Genomic DNA, 26,778 nt, shown 5'->3' with positions numbered 1-26,778 from the left:
CATCCCTGGAAGAGACGTGAGGCTTCCCTAAAGTGACTATTCCATTATAATGTAAGGTATTGTGTACATATACATATATTATAATGGAGTATTTGAAAGTGTTTCGAGTTTGATAAAAATTTTACAAGAGGAATGTAAATGAATTTTACTGAGTGCACTTCCTTAAAAGAAGTCCTTACGATTTAATTTCAAACTTCGTATCCTAGTTTCTAAATTTGATCTACAAATTTTTGTTTGAGACATGGTTTTTCAAAACCAGTGATGGGCAAACTACGGCCAGCGGGCCAACTCCGGCCCATTGAAAAGTTCAATCCGGCCCGTCACATATTAAAACTGTCCGGTAGGACAGTTGTATAAGGGTTGACCATCAAAAACTGCACGAAAAAGCGTAACGTTGAAAAACACCCAACTTTGACAATTTTTTTCTATTTTTCTATAAAAGATAAAATTCCCAAATTTTCTTTAAATCTTACTCCAAATCCTCCTTTATAACTGTAATTTTTTTGCAACCACCCAGATCTAATAGGTTTCGAGAAAAAAGTTGCCGAAAATGAGCAAAACGGCTTTTTCAAAAAATGTTCTTGTTCTTGTTCTTGTTGTTGTTGTTGTTGTTCTTCTTCTTCTTCTTGTTACCTTTTTTGTAAACAACGTAGCGCCTAAACGCGTGAACCGATTTTCATGAATGAGGTGTCATTCGATTTGGAATTTTATGTAGATGTGCCTTTTGGGGGTCTCGGCGCTGTACATCGAATAGGAGAGGAGTTAGCCCCCTTTATGTAAGGCCCCCTCCAAAATTATTATTACTAATAACTCTGTAAATCTTGGCCCGATTTTGATAGAATTTTGTAGGATGATAGAGTTAGGGCTCCCCTACGTAACAATAAAGCGACGATGTGCTCTTACACTTGTTAAGGGGAAGTATAGCAATCGTTTCAAATTATCGACACATGAACCGATTTTCATGAATGAAGTGTCATTCGAATCGAAATTTTGTACAGATTTGCACTTTAAAAGTCTCGACGCCGTGCCTCATAAGGAGGGGAGTTTGCCCCACCCAAATAAGGCCCTTTCTAAAACTATTATTACCAATATTTCTACAAAGCTTAGTCCGATTTTGATAAAATTTAGCACGAAGAAGTGATTAAAGCTCCTCTACTTGGCTGTGAGGTGCCATCATGCTCTTACACCTACTAGGAGGAAGTACTGCAATCGTTAAAATTATCAATGGGTGAACCGATTTACATCAATGAATTGTCGTTCGATTCAAAATCTTTGCCTTTTAGGGAGAAGTACTGTAATCGCAGTTTATTTTTCTTGCTCTTCTTAAAAGGAAGTACTGAAATCACAGTTTAATTTTGCTATTTACGTACAAATACCTTCCTATTTTATTCAAAACGCTTTCTCAAAAAAATTGTTATTGAGGATGGTTTGGGGACCGCAACTATAATCACTATTAAAAAGATCTCTCCAGTGGTAGTAACTCCGACTTAACACTTTTTCAGGTTATAATGATAGAGTAGCTTATTCCAAATTTTAAAAAAATCTGTAAAGCAAAAGTAACTTTGTATAATAATAGACAAAAAGGAAAATCTATCCAAAAGGTACAAAAATCTCCTTAACAAAAACTTACAGTTTAAAATGTTAAGTATAAGGGTTGATTAAACGTCAAAAGGTACACAAATCAGCTAGTACCCAACATTTCATTAATACTTCATTGATATAATTTAAGTAATTTTACTGCATTAACTTTTCCTTCACATTTTTTTAGAATTTATTAGATGTCACAGACCCTTATGCTGGCCATTTTCATCTACAAAATATTTACTCAAGTAGCACACCATTTAACTTAGATTGACTGTAATATCTATTTATCTATAATAATCAAACTATTAATCACAGGCTAAAAAGAAAACGTTATAAAAAATATAAAGATATAATATACATTTTATCATAATTGTAACAAAATAATATTATGAATGAACTGGCCAGCATAAGGGTCTGTGACATCTAATAAATTCTAAAAAAATGTGAAGGAAAAGTTAATGCAGTAAAATTACTTAAATTATATCAATGAAGTATTAATGAAATGTTGGGTACTAGCTGATTTGTGTACCTTTTGACGTTTAATCAACCCTTATACTTAACATTTTAAACTGTAAGTTTTTGTTAAGGTTTTATAATAAAATTACTCTTCTTATATTTGTGAACAGCTTTTTACAATAATGAAACTTAGAAAAAGCTGTGACAGAAATAGATAGAGGAATGAACACCTCAGTTCACTGTTAAGAATAACTACGTCCAAATTTGGACCAAATTATGACGAACTACGAGGGTCGTTTGAAAAGTCCGTGCAAAGTCAGAGAGATAGCACTACTGGCGCGTATCGAGGTTATGTTTAGTTAGTAGCATCTCTTGGAAGATCACACACCAAGTTTCAGCCAGATCGGTCTATTTCTTTGTGTTTGGCATTTGTTTGAATCGAGGAAGTCGAGTGATTTTCAAAAAATGGACGAAAAAGAATTTCGTGTGTTGATTAAACACTACTTTATGAAAGGCCAAACGCCTCAGGAGACTAAAGAGAAGCTTGATAAACATTATGGTGACTCTGCACCTTCGATTAGAACAGTTTATAAGTGGTTTCAAAATTTTCGGAGTGGCCATATGGGCACAATTGACGCTGAACGTTCTGGACGCCCTGTTGAGGTTACTACTCCAGAAATCATGATGGATGATTGCTAGTGCTGTGGGCATCTCGAATGAACGGGTACATAATATTTTGCATCAACATTTGGACATGACAAAGCTATCCGCAAGATAGGTGCCGCGATTGCTCACACTTGACCAAAAACGAAATCGTGTGAAGTGTTGCAAGGACGGTTTGCAGCTGTTCCAGAAGAATCCGCAGGACTTTAAGCGTCGTTTCGTCATTGTGGATGAAACATGGATACATCACTACACTCCTGAGACCAAAGAACAATCTAAACAATGGGTTACCAAGGGGGAATCTGCGCCAAAAAAGGCGAAGACCGTTCCTTCGGCCGGAAAGATTATGGCGACTGTCTTTTGGGATTCACAAGGAATAATCCTCATCGACTATCTAGAAAAGGGTAAAACTATTATTCATCGTTATTGGACCGTTTGAAAACCGAACTGCAAGAAAAACGCCCACGATTGGCCCACAAAAAAGTCCTTTTCCATCACGACAACGCACCAGCTCACACCTCAGCAGTTGTGGTCGCAAAATTAATGGAAATAGGGTTCCAACTCGTTTCACATCCCCCCTATTCTTCAGACTTGGCTCCCTCTGACTACTATTTGTTCCCCAATATGAAGAAATGGCTGGCGGGAAAAAGATTTTATTCAAACGAGGAGGTGATTTGCAGAAACGAATGGCTATTTTTAGCCTAAAAGGAGACTATGTTGAAAAATAAAAAAGGTTTACCCCAAAAAATTAAGTAGTTTTTTTTTTTTGCACGGACTTTTCAAACGACCCTCGTATTGTCAGAACATTCGCAGCTTCATACATTGCAGTAGTTCAGTTTTGATATAAAAATGTCTTACTCGCTTAATGTATTTTTTTTTTTAAATAAAAAAAATTATTTGGCGCGTCAAAATTTTCCTTTTAGTTTTTGGCCAACTTCTGAAAATGTTTGTCTGTCCAACTCACTGTCCAAAACTATTCGTTTAAAGGGACTATTGGGAGAGAGAGGTGAATATTGTTACTTCTAAAATACTACTTCATTATAATAAACGGTTCTACCTGTTATTTATTATAAAAGGCATTTAAATGTGTTGGCAAAACCTCGAGATCGAATAAAATTGCAAAACAATCGGAAGTTCCACTTTGTTGAATGCTTTTTTTTTCGAAAATGCCTCCTAAATTTGCTCTAAACTTTGTAATTATATCAAAAGCTAATGTTTCAACAAGTTTTTCTTTCAAATTCGTTTCAGACATTTTGAGAGTTGTTCAAATGTTCCAATTAGTTAACTTGAGAATTTCAGTAAGACATTAAGGAGTGAAACTCCTTTAATTTATCACTAAAAACGAACTATTTCCTTGTGTAAGTAGAATATAAACATTAATAAAATTTTCAAATAATTATCAAGTTTCTCGAATTTCTTTTAAAATGTTTTTCACATCACTCTAAGTGATGTTTCTCTTCAAATGGTTGGTTATTCAGATAAATTTTATGGTTTTTGCGCAGGGTTTAGCTGTAAGACAATCCTTATCTTCTATAATAAAATCATAAATTAATGGCTTTTGAAAATTTTTATTGTTTAGTAGATCAAATTTCAATTTTTGGAAGCTTGTTTTGACAGAGTAGAAAAATGTAAACTTTAATACAGTTTAATGTGGCCTAAGATTTTCTATTAAATAATGTTTAAGGAGCACGAAAATACAAAGTAGGTGTTTTGACGAATCGAACTGTTCGCTTGGATAATCTAAACTTAAGGTGGTGTATTTATCTGCCCAATAGCAACTGAAAAGCGAAAATTGGTTGGAAGTTACGATCTTCGCGTCACTAAAGAAGATCCACTTCCTAATCGACGTTAGTGGGATACCTTCTTTAAACCAGGATCACTTACTCGAAGCATGAAAAAAAAAGGTTTCAATTGAAATGATGGGCGTTTCCTCATCAGGAGACTTCTTGCGAATAGAAAATTCTGCCCGTTTGAAAATCTTTAAATTCCGGGGATTCCGGGTAAAATTTGCCAATTTTGAATTCCCTTAAAATTAGACATTGATTGATAATTTTATTTGTACACAATATTCGGAAAATTTGATTTCTTTATCGCTTTTAAAGTGAGAAAGGCTGCATTTTGTATCTAATACCTGACATCATTAATTAGCCAATATTTTAATTATTTTTTTTTTTTTTGCTACTGTTACCTGAGCCAAAATTGTGACGTGTTTTCTTTGACATTATTTCCAGCCACTAACTAAATAAGGGCTGAACTTAAAACGTGCTGATGGAATTCTTTAGTTATTTAAAGTAATGCTAAACGTTTATTAAAATAATAAAAATCCTAATGTAAAGGAAATGTGTGCAATGAAAGTGCAAAAGATGTTTGTGAGTGTTTGGCGGCTCCAGAATTTCGAATTGGTATATTTATTGTGTAACAGGTATATGGCCGGATGTTGGACTATGTACTGTCGGGTATCCTACAAAGTAATAATCGTAATAAAAGTAGACGAGCGAAGGTGTGAAGCGAGCAACAGCCCGCCACAGGCACGAACTCCTTGGGTATTCCAATGTGTGAGGTCGTCCTAACACTTTGCTCGCCTTCTTGCTGCTACATGATACACCACTTTGTAAACATTATGAAAAACTCTTCTTATTTCCTTTCTTTATTTACAAATATATACAACATATATATATATATACATACCACACTCTATTTACATTTACTTTTCGTGGTAAAAGGTTAGAAAGTTTATAACAGCAAGGGTGTATATACTTCTCTTTTCTTTAAAATATATACGTATATATATTTTACTTACATATATCTCACTTTCATTTAATATGTATACGTATACATATTAAATGAAAGTGAGAGGGAACTAGGTTGTGGAGGATAGTCTGTTATTTACCCCTTCATGTATTGTGGCTGTGGAGTGTTAGGGAGCCATATTGTCACGTCCTTCCAGTGCAGCCTGTTCGCAGCTTGACAATATGGTTTCTTTCATATTTACATTTCTACATATATAAAATATAATATATATTATAACACGCGGAAATTTAGTAATATAATACAGGATGCCTATGTGTTAATTATGTAAAATTGATATTAAAAAATTAGTTTATTTTTTAATTATGATTATTATTACAATTTTAATTAAGAATTTTGGTTTTTCACAGGTAAGAATTTTGGTTTTTCACTTTGAAGCTTGAGTAAGTAATTATTTATTGTATATTAAAATGAATTATATTAAAGAAAATAAGGCTTAAATAATGCTGACGTTATCCAGGACTCTGCATTTGAGAATACTGTTTGTGGCAGTAAGCAGAAACTTATTAGCTTGAAACAAACCAAGCAAGCCAACATGGCTGGTTTCAGCTTACTTAAGCTTACTCCCTCTCCTTTTCCCAATAATTGAGTGAGCTATAAGAAAAACATTATTCTAAAAATAGTCTTCGTGAAAGAACATTGTTCTTAAATATTCATTTTGCAGTCTTCAGTTAATCTTCACCTTGCAACAAAGAATTGGTTTCTCTTTTTTTGCTGTTTTAATTTTTTTTAAATTTGTATTTAAGACGTGTCAACATCTGAGGTCATTGGCGTCCTTAGCTTTTTTCCCAAAGCACTGCTGACCTCCGAATATTGTTCTCTCGTTGCATCATCGGTCAATGAAATGTTGAAAGGAAAAAAAAAATCTAAGGGCTAGCAGCTGGATTCGAACCCGTGTTCTCCGCGTTGCAATACAGTGTACAGCTAACCACTCAGCTAATAAAATTCCTTCCCAGAATTGGCCTTTCGTAACAGCTTCTGTTCAAATTAGATCAGAGATGGTTTGCAGTCATTACAGATTATTTTTCATTTCGTTTTTGAGTTTTCTTGGAAAGTGGCTTCTACTATTTTCTGTAGTAAATACATTTATTTATTATAGTTGTAGAAAAATTCGTTTTAGGGTAATTCCTTTGGGATGCTTACATCTTCTTTAAGGTTACAGTTCAGTGAACGGTTTTACTACTTTATAATGTTTGATAATTCTGTAATTAATGCGATTCAATTGTTGGGAAACTGAAGAAAACTTACAAAGTTAGAATCTTAAGAATAGTAGTCAGACAAAGTTGGGTGTGTTCAGATCAGAATTCTTTTTTCTTTTTTTAAATAAGAAATTGGCGTTTATAATAAATATAGATAATTTAAACTAGGCTTTACCATTACATTAAGAGAACCCCTAGGGGCGGACTTCCTGATTTCAGATATAGTTTTGTGAATCCATTAGAGCGTTACAATTTAAGAATTATTCGGCTTTAACTGTTGTTATTGGTTGCCTGCAACGCATTTATACCCTACAGGTAAATATGCCGGGATGTAGAAAGCAGAAGGACTGGGAGACTGCCGGAACTGAAAAAAGAAGAAAGAGTATTATATACCAAGTTATCTGCTCCATCTGGAGTATAGGAGAGATGGTAATGAAATAAGGGGCGAAAAGAATGAAAACGTATATTTTCTAAATGTGTCTGAGATATAAATCTTGTAGATACTCTAGTATTTTGTTTGATGCTTTAATTGTTGTTAACTAGACGGACGTACTACATTAATCTTAGCTGTTTCCCGTTTTCTAGCCAACACTAACTATAGTTAGTAACTATTACTAATCAAAAAGCGGCTATTCTAACCCCAATCAACTACTTTTTCACAGCTAGAAACAATGTAGGGGAAGTTATACCTCTTGCACACATGAAAGAATTATTAAACAATTATCTAGTCGGCCAGACTGTTAATTTTTCGTTACTTTTGGCTGGTTAGATCGGCAGTCTCAGCCTCTGTCAGTGGGTAAATATATTTCTTGTCTTGGTTGAAATGTTTTATTTACATTTCTTATTATTTAAGGCGCGTCAAGATCTGAGTGGAAGCTTTTTTTCAGCGCACTGCCAGCCTCATTGCAGTATCATCTCGTTGTAGGTAACACTGTCCATCACTTAACGGTGAGCTGTAAGTAGCTCCTAGGAAGAGAAAGCTGGGTTTGAATCCAGTATAACCTAAACACTGAGCTAATCCTCTTTCTATTTTTCACCATAATTTTTAAGAGTATGCGGTGTTTTATTATACATCTAGTTTAAAAGAAATATCGCTAGAGTTACCCATTTCAATACTTGATGCTCTCGTTACCCACTTCTTTCCAACTAATCATGTTAATTTTCTATACTTTTCCTTCGAGTATTATACTTGCACTTGTAATGGCAGTGACATATTGGAGGCTAGCTTATCTTAACCCCTGCCGAAGAACCTCGCTGAATGAAGTTTCCTTGAAAAATTTCAGTGTCTCTTGAGAAAGAAACGTGATTGCGGTAGTTCAAAGAAAGTGACTGTAGGAATCTTTTCAGAAAAAACACACGCACACAAACAAAGATTAATGAAAGTGCTATACTGTAAAATGGATTTGGTTTGACTGATTTTCTTCAAATTTCAAAGAAAGACAAATTACTTGTGACAATTTTGGATAACTTTTTAAAATCGACTATACCGCCACATTCTTGCATTGGCTCAAAATATTCTTTCCTTCGATCGAAAATAGTTATCGTTCAAACAACGCAATGTCGCACATTATGTGAGTTGTTCTCTGTAATACTTCTCAGTAATTAGTAAGATTTGAATTTTATTGAAGGAAACTATCAGAATCGTTCATTATTGTCCGAATTGAGTATTATCTAGCAACTCAACTTCGACTGCAGGTTTATACTATAATGTTTTGGAGACCAATTTCCATTAAAAGGCAATCTTTCCACATATAACAACATGCAGTTACACCTTTAAAACAAGCACAAAAACATTTAATTCCCAAGAATCTGCAGTCGTAAGATCAGTAACTTTAGTAACTTCTCATCGAACTTTTTCATGAAATTGTTTATACGGCATGAATTCGAGAATATTTGTCCACATGTCGAATTAAATGTTGTTATAGGGTGAAGTGCCCAAATTTCGTCCCCCTTAAGTAAATTGAATTTTATTGTCAAATAAAAACTAATGATAACTTCGACAAAATTTCTTTTGTTACCTTGGAGATTCAGTTATTGATTTTTGCAATAATATTGTTAAAAGAATTCATGTAAAAAACGCAAAAAATATAATTAAAAAACAGAACACTTTTAGCTGTTTAAACAAAGTGTTCTTAATTTCGTCCACTCGACCACAAGTAAAAAAAAAATATATTGGGTAATTAAGAATATTGTGTTTTTTAATAACACTATACTACTCGTATATTGATACACAAATCTCAAATAAGATGAAAAGTCAAAACTCTGAACAAATTTCACAAACAAATTTGTCTTGTTTGTGAAAAAACTGGGATGTCTTTTGTTCGAGAAATAGCCGTACTCATTGTCGACCCGCTTTTTGATTTGTTGCAGAAAAAAGGTGAGGCAAATTGTTCTTCTTAGCTAAGTGAAACGCCATACGAGGCAAGTCTCCCGTAGAAGTTAATCCATAGAATTTTTTTTTATTGTCAGGCAGTATTCTGCATGCATTTGTTCGATGACTTTGGGCAGAACTGTTGGTCGGCCAATATTCTATTAACCATATCCTCTGGTTCTAATGAGGATTTGACATAATCTTTCAGCGTTGCTCTTGGAAATTGGAATGTCTTTGCTGCCGTTTTATATCCCATTTCTTTTTTTCTCACCGCCTTCACTGCTTCTACCATTGCCTTAGGATACCATTGCTTACGTTTTGCCATCTAAATCGAAAGCAAACAATCAACTGTTTTCTATTACTTTTTCAAATATTTTTTTTTTTTGCGTTTATTTTAGCTACAATCAGCGCGTTAGCGCTATAAGTAACAGTGATAACTACAGGGTAACAACAAATAACAGAAGAATACGAGTGGAGAAGTTACCCAGTGGTAACACTCCAAAACAGGCTATTAGTCGCTCTCTTCACTTGAGAGGAGATCACGAGGCCACTGCCTCTTAAGGCGTCTTGTCGGGTTGTCAGGAAGAGTTCTAGAAGAAAGATTTTTAGCTAGAGGATTTATATGAGATTGCAGGTTGAAGTGGAGTTTTCGGTATCTTGTTTTAGCGACTTGTGTGACAAAAGGAATGTTAAGGTCAGTGTGTATAGTCAAGTTGGAGACATAAAAAGGAGCGTTTACAATAGTTCGAAGAATTTTAGATTGTAGAGATTGAATCCTTTGAAGATTGGAGCGTTTGGTTGAACCCCACAGCTCTATTCCATACGCCCAGATGGGGTTTTCAAATATGAAATAAAAATAATGTTCTAAATTTCGTCCCCGAGACGAAATTTATACTAATTAAGGGACCGGAATTAATTAATGAACTGGCGTTTCGTTGAAGAATTTCAAAATAAAGACAATATGAGGACTCGCCCTAAACAACATCAATATTTTAACGAACCTTTAAGAGACTGGAATACGTTTTGAAACACTACCAAATAAAACAACTTATTATGACTAAAAATATAACACTTCAAAACTCGGCTGGACATGAACCGTACCCCGAGTTGACGTTTCCAAACGATTACTGCTGCCTCAATGTAGCTTTCTTAAAATTGCCATTTGTGTGCAATACTTGGCGATTGTTTTAAATAGGGGAACGAAATTAGGGCGCAGGGACGAAATTTGGACACTTTCCCTAAGTGTGGCAATTCCATCACGAATACCGTAGTTGCAGTTGTGCGCTTGTTGCCAGATCTATTGCTAAATTTAAGCCTAGTGTGATTTCTATTTTCAAATCAAATTAACAGAATAATTGCAGCCTTTCTGGCGAAAGGCTTGTTTGGTATGAACGACTGAAAATTTATTAATGACGCAAGCTGGAATTAATGACATTCTTAACAACATGACAATCACCTTGTGCATAGTTTTGGAACCATTATTCTCTTTTGAAATAGATATTTTCTATTTTAGTCGCTAGTTTTTACAAGTTCTTTTACTCTTTAAAGCAAATATATCTATATATTTTTTCTTAAGTTAGGGAAATATCTAGAAAACATTTTTTCAGTAGAAAGTTGTAAAAGAGGGGCCTTATCTAGGGTGAGAAACTTAACACCTCATAAAGTTACCCCCTACTTTATATTTAAACAAAGGCATCCATATTTTTATGTTTATATAGGAGTAACCCCCACCTCGAGCATTATATTTTAAGTATATTTACCGACAGGTGTGAAAGTAAGGATTGTAAAGTGGGGGAGAATGCTTATAATAACGAATGAGATTGTTTTATATAATCTTATCTAGATCTAACGCAATCTGGTAGGCTTTCCACTTCGTTTGAAGATCGTAAACGTCAATCTTTTATTTAAATAAATGTTTGGTGCGGGCATGCTCCAGGGTGGTATAACCATTTTTTTGTTTTCTACCACCCATGATAATATTTCCATTCTACAAAGTTTTACACTTTTCATTTTGTAATTTATGGTCTCTTTAATATCTTCTTTGCTTGCGCAGTTTGTTGAAAGATTGTTTTTTTTTTTGTAAAAGTTTTATATCGGGGTATCCTAATATTGAAATTAATTTCCTGTTTATCAGGGTTTTTCAACATATTTATGATTACGTTCGTTCTTCCAGGAAGGTAAATTTCTCACTTCTTTGTGATCTACGATAATATTTGTGATTTTATCTTTTTTTTTGGTTGCACACTTTTCACACATGTTCATAACCTACTTTGTTAAAATCAGCCATGTCTAAAGATCATTAACATTACAAAATATTTTAAAAGAAAAAGGTTCATCTAGCTTTTTTTTAGAATTGAATGTAGAATTGTAGAATGTTCTCCGTGCTGAGAGTTGTTAGGATTTTGCCAAGCTTATAATCCTATATTAAAAATAATAATAATAAAAACACCTATTCTTTGGTGGAGTTTTATAAAAAGCAACTGACTAAAGGGGAAAATAGGTTGACGGGGTTACAAAAAGCTTGAGTTCGTAACTACAGGTTTTTTTTTGGTGCTTTTAGAGGTTTACAGCTTGTGATAGAGCTTTATAGCTTACCGAGCTTTCTGTGATATAGCGATGTCATTGAAAGCATAAGGGGAAACATCTCTCCTTCTCATTTATTTTGCCTCGCAAGTTCCTCGGAAGTATCCTCGCGGAAAATAAATAAGTGGATATTTTCTCTTATATATTTTTTATTTTTTTAGAAAAAGCTTAGTCCTGACAAAGTTAGAGTTTAAAGATTATTCTTAGTTTTAATGGCAGACGATTAATGAAAACTTATATTGCACTAGTTTGGAAACTTATAAAATGTTTGACCAAATTTGTTGGACGTTCGTTCTTTATTTCACCCGGTACAAACATGATTTCGGTCTGTCCAAATTTTGAAGATTGAGTTTTCATTTTTTTAAAAAATCCACTTTAAGAGGTTCTTTGAGTCGGAAAAAGTGGTTGTTATCAGGTGGTTCCCTTTGTTTGTCTTTTTTTTTTTAAACTTTGTACCCAAATTTTACCTATTATATAACAAATTATTCTCACAAGATCATATTAGAAGTCATTGCATTATATTTCATTTACCTATTTAGTTTTTTAGCTATAACTTCTAATTGTTAGCAATATTCTATGTCTCGCTGATAAAATAATATTTTAGAAAGGTTACTTGTTTTATCCAGTTTTGCAAGACGTATCAGATGTGTTTGGTTTTTCATGTCAAGGGTTTGAAATAATTCATTGACTAGATGGTTAATTTTCATTCAGTGGCTTAATTCACAGCAGTTAAACCTAAATGGGGTTGAAATGATTGATTTCAAAAATGCAAATGGTTTAAGTGGCTTCCATCTTATAGAAAATGGTGATAAGTACGTTTAGATACTTGATAAACCCAATGCTCTGTGCGTAGAGAGAGAGAGTGGGCTCCATCAATGACAGTGTAATGGAGATAGATAGGCTGGCTTTACTGCAATCAATCTTATACCTCTCTCAAACTAGCACACCGCATCGCTGCTTGCACCTCAACATAAACCCCCTACTTTTTGCCCAAATTCAATACTAATTACCCAACAATATCTTACGGCTTTGAAGCCTTAAACACTTCGCTCTGCAGAACCCCCATTGAAATTAAGCCATCCTACTTTCACAATCAGACTCTATTTTCTCTTCTTTAGTATTAGTTACTCTTTGTTCATTCTCATCTTCATAGTTTCTGACAACTTAATGTTAAGATAAGAATTAGCTTTGTGTATAGCAAATACTGGATTGCAACGCGGAGATCCCCGGGCTTCTGGCCCTTAAATTTTCTCTTTCTAAAAAGTTGTTACAAGCCTCTGCCCTGTTCTCTGTAACGAAAGAACATTGTCCAGAGGACGGAAGTTTACTGAAAAAAACATCTTAGATGTTGACGCGCCTTAAATAAATAATAAACAAAAAAATATAATTTTTTTAAATATATTTTCATTTACATTTCCAAATATATATATTTATTTATCTTAGGTTATTTGATCAAAACAGTTAAAAAATTACACCACGAATGTTAATCGCTTTATTTTTATTTTTTAAAAATAACATTTACATATTTATGCGACTGCTTTCCAAGCCGATTACCGCGTTGTTGATGAGCAGACTTCTTTTCAGTAAAGTTTCTTTTAGGTTTCAGTCTTCTCTCATGTAAATTCCCCAAAAAACGACAGCAGATAGAAAATAGGACCAATGAATTGACAACATGCTTAATGAGGAGAGAAATCTATGTAGTTGATAGCTGGGTAAAGAGCGGCTAGGATAGGTCACATCATTACCTTCAGCGAAGTTCATAGATTAAACTCCTGGAAAAAGCACTTTCGGGCACTAGCTTTGCTTATTAATTTCATCAGTTGCTTTTTGAAGATGTTGAAAACTTACCCAAAAATGTATGCCTTCTTTGTCGACTTGTTTCCAGACTGGTTGTTGACTAAACTTAAGCTACGATCTGGGTGAACTTTTATCCAATTTATATTAGCTCTTGGTGTGGTAGTTAGTTGTCCACGGGACCAGGCGATGGTCATGTCAAACAGGGTTATACGAGGGTCGTTAGAAAAGTCCGTGCAAAGTCAGAGAGATAGCACCACTGGCGCGTATCGAGGTTATGTTTAGTTAGTAGCATCTCTTGGAAGAACACACACCAAGTTTCAGCCAGATCGATCTATTTCTTTGTTTGGCATTCGTTTGAATCGAGGAAATCGAGTGATTTTCAAAAAATGGACGAAAAAGAATTTCGTGTGTTGATTAAACACTACTTTATGAAAGGCAAAACGCCTCAGGAGACTAAAGAGAAGCTTCATAAACATTATGGTGACTCTGCACCTTCGATTAGAACAGTTTATAAGTGGTTTCAAAATTTTCGGAGTGGCCATATGGGCACAAGTGACGCTGAACGTTCTGGACGCCCTGTTGAGTTTACTACTCCAAAAATCATTGATAAAATCCATGATATGATGATGGATGACAGAAGAGTGAAGGTGCGTGAGATTGCTAGTGCTGTGGGCATCTCGAATGAACGGGTACATAATATTTTGCATCAACATTTGGACATGACAAAGTTATCCGCAAGATGGGTGCCGCGATTGCTCACGCTTGACCAAAAACGAAATCGTGTGAAGTGTTGCAAGGACGGTTTGCAGCTGTTCCAGAAGAATCCGCAGGACTTTAAGCGTCGTTTCGTCACTGTGGATGAAACATGGATACATCACTACACTCCTGAGACCAAAGAACAATCTAAACAATGGGTTACCAAGGGGGAATCTGCGCCAAAAAAGGCGAAGACCGTTCCTTCGGCCGGAAAGATTATGGCGACTGTCTTTTGGGATTCGCAAGGAATAATCCTCATCGACTATCTGGAAAAGGGTAAAACTATTACAGGTGCATATTCTTCATCGTTATTGGACCGTTTGAAAACCGAGCTGCAAGAAAAACGCCCACGATTGGCCCACAAAAAAGTCCTTTTCCATCACGACAACGCACCAGCTCACACCTCAGCAGTTGTGGTCGCAAAATTAATGGAAATAGGGTTCCAACTCGTTTCACATCCCCCCTATTCTCCAGACTTGGCTCCCTCGGACTACTATTTGTTCCCCAATATGAAGAAATGGCTGGCGGGAAAAAGATTTTATTCAAACGAGGAGGTGATTGCAGAAACGAATGGCTATTTTTCAGACTTGGACAAATCCTATTATTCGGAAGGGATCAACAAACTAGAGCAGCGTTGGACGAAGTGTATAAGCCTAAAAGGAGACTATGTTGAAAAATAAAAAAGGTTTACTCCAAAAAATTAAGTAGTTTTTATTTTTGCACGAACTTTTCAAACGACCTTCGTAAAAGGAGAAAACAGTTTTCGATGGCTGATATCAATAATTGGCCAAATAGAAGCCGCTAATTTTTAATAATTTTTGTTAAGCCTTATTACCTTATAGAAGACCAATGTCTCGGATTCCCTAAAAAATCAAATATAATTGTTCCGCCGTTAACCTTTCGCTACTTGAAACTGTCGCATTTTTAAGAATTGGTGTTTTTTTTTAAAAATCATCCTTTGTAGCCATACACTTCCATTGGTTCTGAGCTTCGCCTTTGTTTTTTAGCGGACTCTTCCACTTGTTAGTACCGTTTTTAATTTTTTTTTTGTAAGTACTAATATCTATTTTAACATAGTTTTGTGTTTTTTGCGTGCAGTTGAAGCGCACATGTTCAACTGGTAACTTCTTATTTAAAAGTTAATGGAAAAGTTTTGAATAACTTCTAAATTTTTGAAATCTATCTGCAGCAAAAATTTATAAAACACCATCTTTCTTCCTTTGTGACTCTATTAAAATTTAATTAAATATTGTTAAGATTTTGAAGTCATGCCTATTGTCAGGAAATAGGGGCAGTTCATCAGGCTATTACAAGTAATGTAATATAAGCTGCAGTACTTTTAAGGTTTTTTTTTTGTGTACAATGAGGTTAGATGTTATTTAAAGGAAAGAAACCTTCAGTTTTGTGGGTTCACGGTACCGAGTGCACTGTCTAAGTGATCTCATAGCCCAACACATCTCCATTTGCTCTAGTAGTTGTCTCTACCTAATAATATTTTGAACATGATCATTCTGGACAAGTGATGTACAAATGAAAGCCTCAGATCCTTTGATTGAAATATTAACAGAAAAAACAATCAACTTTATTTTTATTTATTACTTCTATTAAATTTGTATGGCGGCATAATGATTTTGACGATACAGTAATGATGTGTGTGAATAAATTTGCTGCTGCGGGATAAAATGTCAAACTTTACAAAATAGAAGATAATGGATGCGCATTATAATTTGGTGTAAAGCATATAGGAAGGGGGTAGATTATTGACAGTAATGCGACCCGCATCGTGTCATCGGGTGATGCATTATTGATGTAACACTTTGATGGATGATTTCACCTCTCTGTACCAAGCTTGCCTTTAATGTTGACTTGCTTTAATTTAACTTGTCATTCTATTTAAATATTAAAATTTATCTATTCAAGCTAGAATGTTTTTTTTTGGCAATGGCCACAGAATAGTTACTTATTGTACCAGTACGGGAAGTGTTCACTCGTTGAGTCCAGGTGTTGCCCACAAGAGCGTAGTGAGTTGGCATCTGGTCTAGGGAGTGAAATCTATTCCCTCAGCTGTGTAATATTAAATTTTTCCAGCGATTTTTTCAATAATTTAGCACATAATATTTAAAATAAAGGCTACTTGTTGAAGATTGAGTACTCGTAGGTTATTGGTTTTAGAATATTGATTTTACTTGAGCTTTAGAAATGTAAAAATTAAGAAACAACATAATATTGCTGAAATACACTTTAATTTACTATTTTATACATTATTTTTATTTCATATTGGTGTCCATTTATTCAAAATTGTTCCCTCAACTGTCAGTAGTTGGTAATCTTGCTGTTAACTAAACAGCTAAGTATGTAAGAAGGTTTCTTTTTGATGACAGTACAGTGGTGCCTAAAATTTCATACAAAATTAAAAAGGTTCTTTTATGTTTTAAATGTGTATTTATTTTAACTGAATGAACACAAAAATTAATCATCTATGTATCTCCGTGGTGAGGAAACTTTTGATGAATCCTGGTCTCCTCAACGAGTCTTTTCCAGATATCTCTACTGGCTGGAGCTTCTTCCTTTTGTGTGTGCCCAGAAGATTTCTCGTGTCGTTGGAATCTACCCATCCAGCCACGTTAGTCTTCATGGTTTGTAGATGTCCTTCAGAAGTGTCTCATCTTTTCCCAATAACCAAAAATTTATAATCTAACTTTATTTTCTTTGTAAGTAAAAAAAATAAAGTAAAGCAATATCCAACTACCAAATTAGGTGTCGTGGACGGGGTCGACTAACTAACATAATTTACTGTAAATTTCTTTTATTAACCATTAAATAAAATCCAAAGCTAGACCGGGAATCGAACCTAGTACCACAATACAAATTAGCTTTGCGTGCCTAGCCTCGAACCAATCGGCTATTTAGGCTGATTGAAAACTATTGCCAGTTGAAAACGTATTTTCTTTGTATGATTAATGTAAAAATCCATACTTACTAATTAAGTCCACAGCTGTTTGCAAAAAAGTTAGTGAAAATGTTTTAATCCTTAGCGATTGATTTCGCGAACTACATTTCCACTGGTGATTTCCTGACAGGTGTAGATCAACGGCTCCTGCTCCTCGCTTCTTCTCTAGAGAACTTCTCTAGAAAACATGGATGTGTGATTTTATCCTTGGTGAGTACTGTAGGGAAGTGTGGTCTCATGGTGTAGAGTTTAATAGAACTGTTTTGGTCCAAAGGCAGTAAAAAGAACCTCATTAATAAAAAAATCTTTTTATAGAGGGAAAAACGAAGCGCGTGAACAACCTCAGTGGTTAAGTAAATCAGAATGGAACCCTCTAACAACGACAAACAGATACTCTAGTATCTGTAAACATATGTCTCTAAAAGTTTGAAATTACATGTTCTATGATGTACTCTAAACTGTTTTGGCGTACCAAAAGGACTTGAAATACAGAATTAGGTTTGCCGTGGATGTCAAAAAGTTTCGGTACATGATCATAACTCTAGCTGGGGTAACTGCCTGTTCTTCCAGATATTCATGCTCTTCAGAATTGGAACTCTTCTTTATATACTGTAATTTGAAGTGCAATGAACTCAATTTCAAATCAGTCTTTTGTGAAAAATTTCCATCGTAGTTCGAGGCTTATAAATGTGCTGGTAAATATTCGCTCAATGTGTTACAAGAACATCAACTATTGTTTATCTGCGTAGATTGCAATGAGGAGGAGGATTTCAAACATATAATAATGATATGTCCACGTTATGTAGTAAAAAGGAAACGAATGTTGGACGTCATATACAGGTATTTAGATGCACCATTTCGCTACGAAGATATAATATTCTCCACCAACATCTATGTGCTTAAGTCTACACATTTAACATCATTAAAACGTGTAATTTTAATACTTACTCTCAATGTATTGTGTTTGGAAGTAGCTTTAAACTTAATTATAATTAATTAATTCAATTAAAATTCATTAAATATTAATTCAATTAATTTCTGTGTTTGGTAACTATGCTACTGTATTGGTCTCAAATTTTAGAAATTCGAAAAAAATTAGTATAACCTTTAAAATACAGTAAGGAAACGAATGTTTGACGACATATACAGATGCACCATTTCGCTACGAAGACATAATACGATATTCTCCAGCAGCATCTAAGTGCTTAAATCTATAGCAGAGCTAGCAATGAAATATGAATGTATTTAAAAGTTATAGAATGAATGCAAGAAAAGATTACAGAAAAGTTACGTGATTTTAATTTCGGTTAAGCTATAAGGATGGCAGGAATATGGAGTACTGATCCATCCATTAGTTGTAGTTTATGTAAATAGTTGGATATAGTAGAGGGATGAATGTGTGAAGCGAATGTATTTATAAGTAAGAATGGAGAGTGAGTGATATTCTAGTGATAAGAACCTAGACGATGCTGGCTGTATGGCGAAAGCCAATGCCAAAAAAAAAAAACTATTGTTTATCAACTAGAATGAAGGATTTGGTTTCTAGAAACAAGTGAATTTCTCATTTTCAGCCATACGAGGGTCGTTTGAAAAGTCCGTGCAAAGTCAGAGAGATAGCACTCCTGGCGCGTATCGAGGTTATGTTTAGTTAGTAGCATCTCTTGGAAGAACACACACCAAGTTTCAGCCAGATCGGTCTATTTCTTTGTGTTTGGCATTTGTTTGAATCGAGGAAGTCGAGGGATTTTCAAAAAATGGACGAAAAAGAATTTCGTGTGTTGATTAAACACTACTTTATGAAAGGCCAAACGCCTCAGGAGACTAAAGAGAAGCTTGATAAACATTATGGTGACTCTGCACCTTCGATTAGAACAGTTTATAAGTGGTTTCAAAATTTTCGGAGTGGCCATATGGGCACAAGTGACGCTGAACGTTCTGGACGCCCTGTTGAGGTTACTACTCCAGAAATCATTGATAAAATCCATGATATGGTGATGGATGACAGAAGAGTGAAGGTGCGTGAGATTGCTAGTGCTGTGAGCATCTCGAATGAACGGGTACATAATATTTTGCATCAACATTTAGACATGACAAAGCTATCCGCAAGATGGGTGCCGCGATTGCTTACGCTTGACCAAAAACGAAATCGTGTGAAGTGTTGCAAGGACGGTTTGCAACTGTTCCAGAAGAATCCGCAGGACTTTAAGCGTCGTTTCATCACTGTGGATGAAACATGAATACATCACTACACTCCTGAGACCAAAGAACAATCTAAACAATGGGTTACCAAGGGGGAATCTGCGCCAAAAAAGGCGAAGACCGTTCCTTCGGCCGGAAAGATTATGGCGACTGTCTTTTGGGATTCGCAAGGAATAATCCTCATCGACTATCTGGAAAAGGGTAAAACTATTACAGGTGCATATTCTTCATCGTTATTGGACCGTTTGAAAACCGAGCTGCAAGAAAAACGCCCACGATTGGCCCACAAAAAAGTCCTTTTCCATCACGACAACGCACCAGCTCACACCTCAGCAGTTGTGGTCGCAAAATTAATGGAAATAGGGTTCCAACTCGTTTCACATCCCCCCTATTCTCCAGACTTGGCTCCCTCGGACTACTATTTGTTCCCCAATATGAAGAAATGGCTGGCGGGAAAAAGATTTTATTCAAACGAGGAGGTGATTGCAGAAATGAATGACTATTTTTCAGACTTGGACAAATCCTATTATTCGGAAGGGAACAACAAACTAGAGCAGCGTTGGACGAAGTGTATAAGCCTAAAAGGAGACTATGTTGAAAAATAAAAAAGGTTTACCCCAAAAAATTAAGTAGTTTTTATTTTTGCACGAACTTTTCAAACGACCCTCGTAAGTCCTCAAGCCAAGTGGCTTCACTAGTAAAATATGCTGTTACTTTTTACTCCAGTTTTCCAAGTTTGTCTCTCGCTACAATGTCTGCAAGGACCAAAACATTATGCATATCTGTAGTTCCTTAAAATTCTCTGTTAGGTATTTACAGCTGCGAGGGAATGTCCTATTTTCTTACCGGATTTATTGCTTCTACTCCTATACTTATATTTTACTACTTTAAAATTATAAATTTAAAAAATAAAATGTAAGCTTCTTTTACCAAGATTTTCTTTTTTATAAATACATTTCCTTTACATGGGACATTCTTGGAAAATGGAGTTTTGTAAATTATAAATCTGATGTCACTTATTTATATGCTTTTTCCAAATGGCGAACAACTTTTCACTGATTTCATTCTATAATATTATGAAAGGTAAAAGCCATTAAAAACATCACAGAGTTTAAAAAGATTATTTTGTTTTTTATTTTTTGTTACAGCGACTCTGTTTGCTTTTCTTTTTGTAATTACAGCTATTTGAAGGATTTCCTTTACGATTAAGTTAGAAAATTAATTTCCGTAATGTTCTTTTTCTTTTTTTTCTGTAAGCTGGGTAATTTTACAGGGCAAAGATATTTAATCATTACGACTTGATTTTTTTAATCTACAAAATATTATAATAAAAAAGAAATCTTATGTGAAACGCTCTAATTTGTTTTATCTTATGCAATTAATTTAACTAAATTTCTGTTGAAACTATTTTGTGGGAAAAATTGATAAAAACCACCAAAATTTATCCACTAAGTAATCGCCAATTTTTTCAGGCGGGGCTTAACGTCCATCTACCAATTAGGTGTCGTGGAAATTTATCCACTAATGTGACACTTCTTCCAAACATATTGTCTCCAAATTTAGAATTTTACGAACATATTTCAGTTCTATTAATATATGACCCAGATAATTAGACCGTTCATTATACTGAAGTGAGTTTAAACTTATTAAACTTACTTTTTTTTTTTATAGAGAAGGTTAACCCACAACTTTCCCATAACTTCATTAAAAGGCTTTCTCTAGGAAAATGTTACCGTTAAAAGTTATAATCCTACTTGTATGGCCTCACTGAAGAAGAATGTATTTCCCACATTCTCCATTTTGTGCTAGTATCTGCAAATGAAGTGCTGAAAATGGCTGAAAACTCAAAATGGACGTTTAGTTTAGGTTCCACTTTTAGACTCTAGAAGAAGATTTTAGACGAAATCAGCCAGGTTTTGGTTTTATTATCTCGAAAACGGCTTCTTCGACTTTCTGAGATAGAGCTTTCCCTATTTTGAGTTTTCCACGAATATATAACTTTTACGATTACAATCAAATGCATCAACAATTTTTTTTTTGAATAATCATGCTAAATTCTATAACGGGTATTTCTGACAGAGTAAATAACATTTTTAGTGACGATGAACATGATGATGTCTAGCAAATGTTCCGAAGAGTTGAATGTGTCTCTGACATTTCAAGTTTTAAGAAAATCCTCAACGTAAAGTACTTCGACTAAATGGCTCGAGATTACCCCTCAAACATTTTGTGATATTTTTTACTTTTAATAATTATTTATTTTTTTAATGCATATTCTGAAAATTAAATACCTATGTGATTAAAATGAAGGTATTAACTATGGATAATCATGTTTATTTATTACTATTATCAAGTTGTATATTCTGCATTTTCAGATTCTTTGAATATTTATTAACAATTATTTTATTGATGAATATTTAAAAGTAATAATAAAGCATACTCAGTACAATGTTTATATGAGCAATCAATGCTATTTCTTCACTAGTTAAGGCCGATACCACGTATCAAGCAGAAATGGATGTTGAGGTTCTATTAGTGAAAGATGTGAGTTGGTTAGCTCTGTGAGACTGAAGCAGTTTGGTGGTAGTGACATCCAGTTCAGGGAGCATTATTCCGCCAAGAAGATTGCAGTAGTTGTGTAATTATATATACATTAGCTAGGAGAAAGCGCCACTGACGGAATGGTGCTGTAGATGGTATTTATTAATAATTCAGAGGGTCGGTCGGTGGAGACGCCATATGTCGCCGATCTGCTTCTTGTCTGGAAGCTGCTGTTTCACTTTAACTAGAATCCTTTACAACCCTCCTTCTAATGAAATCGCTCCAGCGTAAGGAGGGCCCTGCTACTTCTTATTTTTCATTTTCTTTATTTCTAGAACACAAGTAATTTTGTTTCTCTCATTACTAAAAGAACCGTAGTATGTCCATGACTCACTTATGTTGAATGTGTCGCAAGTATAAACACCGGGCAGTTGATGAGTAACATTGGGAAAACATCAATATTTATCCAGTCTTGCTGAAAAAATTTTAGTATCAGTGAATAGAATTTTAGTTTTGGAGATTTTAAATAGGTTCGAGGCGAGATATTCTTAAAAGATGGTTACGATACTATAGTATTCCACCGATAGATAATATTTTTGCTTATGACTCGGTTTGAAGACCAGCGTTGTAAAGAGCTGTTCGTTGGAAATCCAAGCAGCGGTTTAAAACAAATAAAAATGCCTGCTGAAGAGTAGTTTGCCCTGCAATTTCAATTGTCGTTAATGTTCAAATTGTCTTAAATAACAAGTGAAAATTACAATTTTTTTCTAGTTACTAGTTCTGCCAAATAAACAGCGTGAAATGGAGAAGTAGATGAAGTATTTTGCAATGCTACTCAAAATAACAAATGGAAACATTAAAAAAAATGCTGGACGACACTATGTTAGGCGACGTTCAGCATAGCAATGCATTATCACTGCAATATGCAGAAAGTAAATTATTGGCGGTTGAGTTTGTGAGAGCAATTATTATCAGTAATAAATGCATATGTCCACTTTTTCAATTTACCGGTTTTTCAAGATACCAAATATTTAACTTTCAAGCGACTTGTCTATCAGTCGAAATTGCAAAGTTGTTTCTGATTCGTGAGCTCAATTTTGTGACTAACTTAGCGGCAATGTTTTTTTTACAATTAAAATTAATTTCTGTTTTAGACACGTAGTTTAAGTGATTAAAATAAATGATCTTGTTTTATCTTTAAATAAAGGATTTTCTTTATATTTAATATGGCATGATTATCAACTATTTTATTTTAAGGAGTATGTGGAGAAGTGGGATTTCTGTTTTATCCTCTGTTTGTTCCCCATTAGTAAGGTACATTGCAATTTGGAAGCTGTGATCATTCCAAATTTTATCGTAAAATTATTACTAAAGTGTCGAACTTGTTAACGACTTTGAGCATTAAAGATAATAGACCTAAAAGTTTTTTTTAGTTATTTTTGTACAGTTACTAAAGTTGTTAGAACTTAACTATTTTAATTTAGCATATTTTTTGGTTTTGGAGGACTGTTAATTTGCAAATGATCAAAAATAAAGCAGCATTTACACATTTCAGTTTATATTGAGCAATCGTAAATATTTTTGTTAAAGTTGTTAATGTTAATTCTTTTTTAGCGAATAGGTTAGCAGATAGTCTTAATTTCTTAAATACGGTGTCTACGGATCCGTTCTTACACGAAATTGTAAAAGGAGCCGATGTTTGAATTTGTTAATACGAATAATACATAAATGAGAGAGATGTTAAACCGGAAAGTTTATGTTCAAACAAGTATTGATGTTCATCGTTTAAAGTCAGAGATAAATATCGGAAGCGAGTTTGGAAGGGTTGTGCGCATTCTTATCCATTTTCGTCACAACTTCGCTTTCCTAGTCTTGTGCACCTGTGTGGGAGTAAGAGATCGTACAAGTTCTTTCCATAAGCATGGTTATTGCTGTGCAAGTTTGTCCGTTAAAATTAAAAAAAAATTAAAATATATAAAAAAAAATTATTGTGTAGACCAGTTTTACAACAATTAATGAAAAATACTAACGGAGGCCTCTTTTTTACATGTAAATCGCGGATTTCCGGTTACATTCAAAGGCCATTATGATGGAGAAGTTAGCGACGTGTAAAACAATGGCGGATAAAAGAGAGAGAGAGAGAGAGAGAGCGAATGAGAGGGGGCCCACATATAATTAAAACCAGATGCTGAAAATTTTACGTAGTTATGGCTGCTTTTTGCTTCGCTTATTTTAACATATTCTGATCAGGACTGTAGTTAATTATATTCTTTACCAACGTATAGATGATTTTATTCATTAGATGTAATATGCAATGCTACAGATACATTCATGAATTATAACGTTTTTAGCAGAGAATTATTTTAAAGAGAGAAATAGTGAAAAGGTGTGCATTTTAATTAAAGTTAAATATAAACAAAGGACATCAAAATACAAGTATTCCACTTGTAATAAGACAAAATTATTGATACTCTTCAATAGATTTTCATAATTTCATTAATGAAAAAATTGTATTTGATAATAAATTAGAAATGGAGAGTGTGCAAAGTCTCCTGTGGTTGGCTGGGGCTAAAAAAAATTCTAAAATTCTAAGTTTCGGACACCTCTTCCATCTTTACTGTCTCTACAAACCAGTATTTGAAGAAGAACACAGAGGTTTCCAAAAAGTCGAGATATTTAAGACAATTTTTATTTTTTGGCTCCATCCAACCAACCAACCATTGAAGTTTGTATTCTAACAAGGGTCAAACATCCAACTTATCCATCAATTTGAAAAGGATAAGGTATTCTAAATATATCAAAAATTTTACAAATCGTGATAACCTTAACGTACACTAGAATAATGCTTTCTTAACTCTGCAAAAAGACAGATAGCTTCTGGTATGATGCGAACTTAAAACAACGATTATTTTCCGTTATAATTAAAGTAAAAAGATATGATCCATTAGAATACCCACTGATCACAGGAGTTTAATAATCGGCTTAAGTTAAATCCATGGATTTTAGTGTAATATGTGTAATTATCGCCTTTAAAATTAAATACGTAAGCGTAATTCCAAATTTAAAGAAAATCGGTTGAGTGGAAATATAATATGGCGCTTGGTGTTTTCTAAATATTTTCGCGAAAAATATCACCAAAACTTATTACGTAATAAAAGAAATTCATGTTAACTTTCCATACAAGATATTTAATTTTTCAGTTTAATTACAATTTTTCTATTGCCAGGGCTTGGCATATATTTGTATTAGAGAGGTGTCGATGAAACAAAGGAATTGTATGGGATAGCCTGTCATTGTAGGGTCCGGCCAATGTTTACATCCTCCGCATCTTTGCACCCGACCACTGTCAACATCCTTCTCTTCTGTGGTAACATTTTGTCTCCGGCGTGAAGCGTTCTCAAACGTGGAAAAAAAAAATGTGATATTACTTCACCTGGCGTTATTCTGCCTGCAAGAACTGTGCAGTTGAGTGTTTTTCAGCTGCGCTATCACATTCTCTCTACTTAAATTTCATCTTTTCTGAATATTTACGTCCTCTAATCTTAGAGAGGAAGTTTTACAATGCGATTTTGACTTTTCAATGTACTTGAGGGCCGATGATCAAGAAAAAGTTCTTTTTTAAAAACTGATCGCGGTTAGTGTTAGATTTTGATCTTGGGGACAGTCTTCTGGGAATTTATTATTTTGGGTCAAAAACTATTCGAGATTTACACTTGAAACCTATTATTTTTCCAAATTGCAAAATAGATTCACATAAATAATTTAATACTTGATTTACGAGTAATTATTAAGTTTAGTAGAGAGATTTCGACTTCACTTATGTTAGTGTCTCATACTGCACTTGCTGACTTAGTGAGGAAGGTTACTGTGTTATTTAAAATGTTACTGAATCGTAAAACATTTTATAAAAATAGTGAAGTAAAGTTAATGAAACCTACTACATAATTAAAGGTAATGTATTAAACAAGACACATACACCTTCCTCAATCAGTCAGCAAGTGCAGTGAGAGACGGAAATGTAGTTTAGGTTGAATTCTTTACATCATACTGATTAATATACCTCTGATGGTGGATGGAATCCCGAAACCGACCTGAGATACAAAAAAATAAAACGAGCTTGTTCCGAGGAATAAAATCAGCGATATTATCCAGTACTGCGGAACTAAACACGTTTTCAATGAAAATATATATTTATTATTAAAAATACCCAAGAATTGTGATTAAAGATGATAAACATGATTTCAACCCTACTGAAAATTGCTCATTCTGTAAAGGTGGCTCATTGGATACGCTTGAGCATCTTCTTTGGAATGCCGTACATTTAGCGCACTTAGAATTAAGTATTTTGACAAGCTACCGGGTTTAAAGTTAGATGCGCTAGATATAATCTTGAATCCCTATTCAGAGTTAGATATTAAAAACTTATGTTACTTTGTCATAAAATGTTTAGAAATTAGAAAAAAATTGAAACCCTGGAACTCCTTGCTGTAAAATTTACATTTTTAGAAGCAATAAATTTGATTTGATTTGATATTTATTATTAAATGTTTACGCTGTTGGATCGTTCACATGGAATACATAATGATGAAAACACATACATGTAATGGATAGATAAGCTATGTTTGTGCATTTGATATGCTTGAATGTTAGTTAGGTTGCAGAGTGGACAATTTGTGAATTTTGAAATAAATTAATAATTCATAATGTAAGTTTGATAATGTTTAGAAAGGTAGCTTTCGGTTTGTGACATCTCGGAGGCCCATCTAGTTCGACATTCTTGTTATTTCAGGCTGCTACATTCAGCGCCACCAATATTGTTCCTCTGTTACCATGTTAGCTTTCCTTAAATGCTTTGTAAATTCACTGTTTGA

The 26,778-nt window shown here is 34.2% G+C and overlaps 1 protein-coding gene across 11 annotated transcripts in view; it reads left to right on the top strand.

The window, feature by feature from the left end:
- LOC141459754 (lysine-specific histone demethylase 1A-like) overlaps positions 1-26,778 on the top strand; it is a 419,413-nt gene that overhangs the window by 88,007 nt on the left and 304,628 nt on the right. The window contains exon 14 of one of the 11 annotated variants that reach the window (XM_074139188.1): positions 5,862-5,902. The exons of the other annotated variants lie outside the window; for them this stretch is intronic. Coding sequence (XP_073995289.1) covers positions 5,862-5,887 — 26 coding nt within the window. The 3' untranslated portion in view covers positions 5,888-5,902. Of the gene's footprint in view, positions 1-5,861; positions 5,903-26,778 lie in introns of those variants that run through there. 11 annotated transcript variants of the gene reach the window in all.

The sequence above is a fragment of the Rhodnius prolixus genome, unplaced genomic scaffold (assembly GCF_049639745.1).
Source record: "Rhodnius prolixus isolate KJV_2025 unplaced genomic scaffold, Rpr scaffold_1, whole genome shotgun sequence".
Taxonomy (NCBI): domain Eukaryota; kingdom Metazoa; phylum Arthropoda; class Insecta; order Hemiptera; family Reduviidae; genus Rhodnius; species Rhodnius prolixus.
Note: the sequence above shows the minus strand (reverse complement) of the source record. Positions and strands in the feature narration are given on the sequence as shown.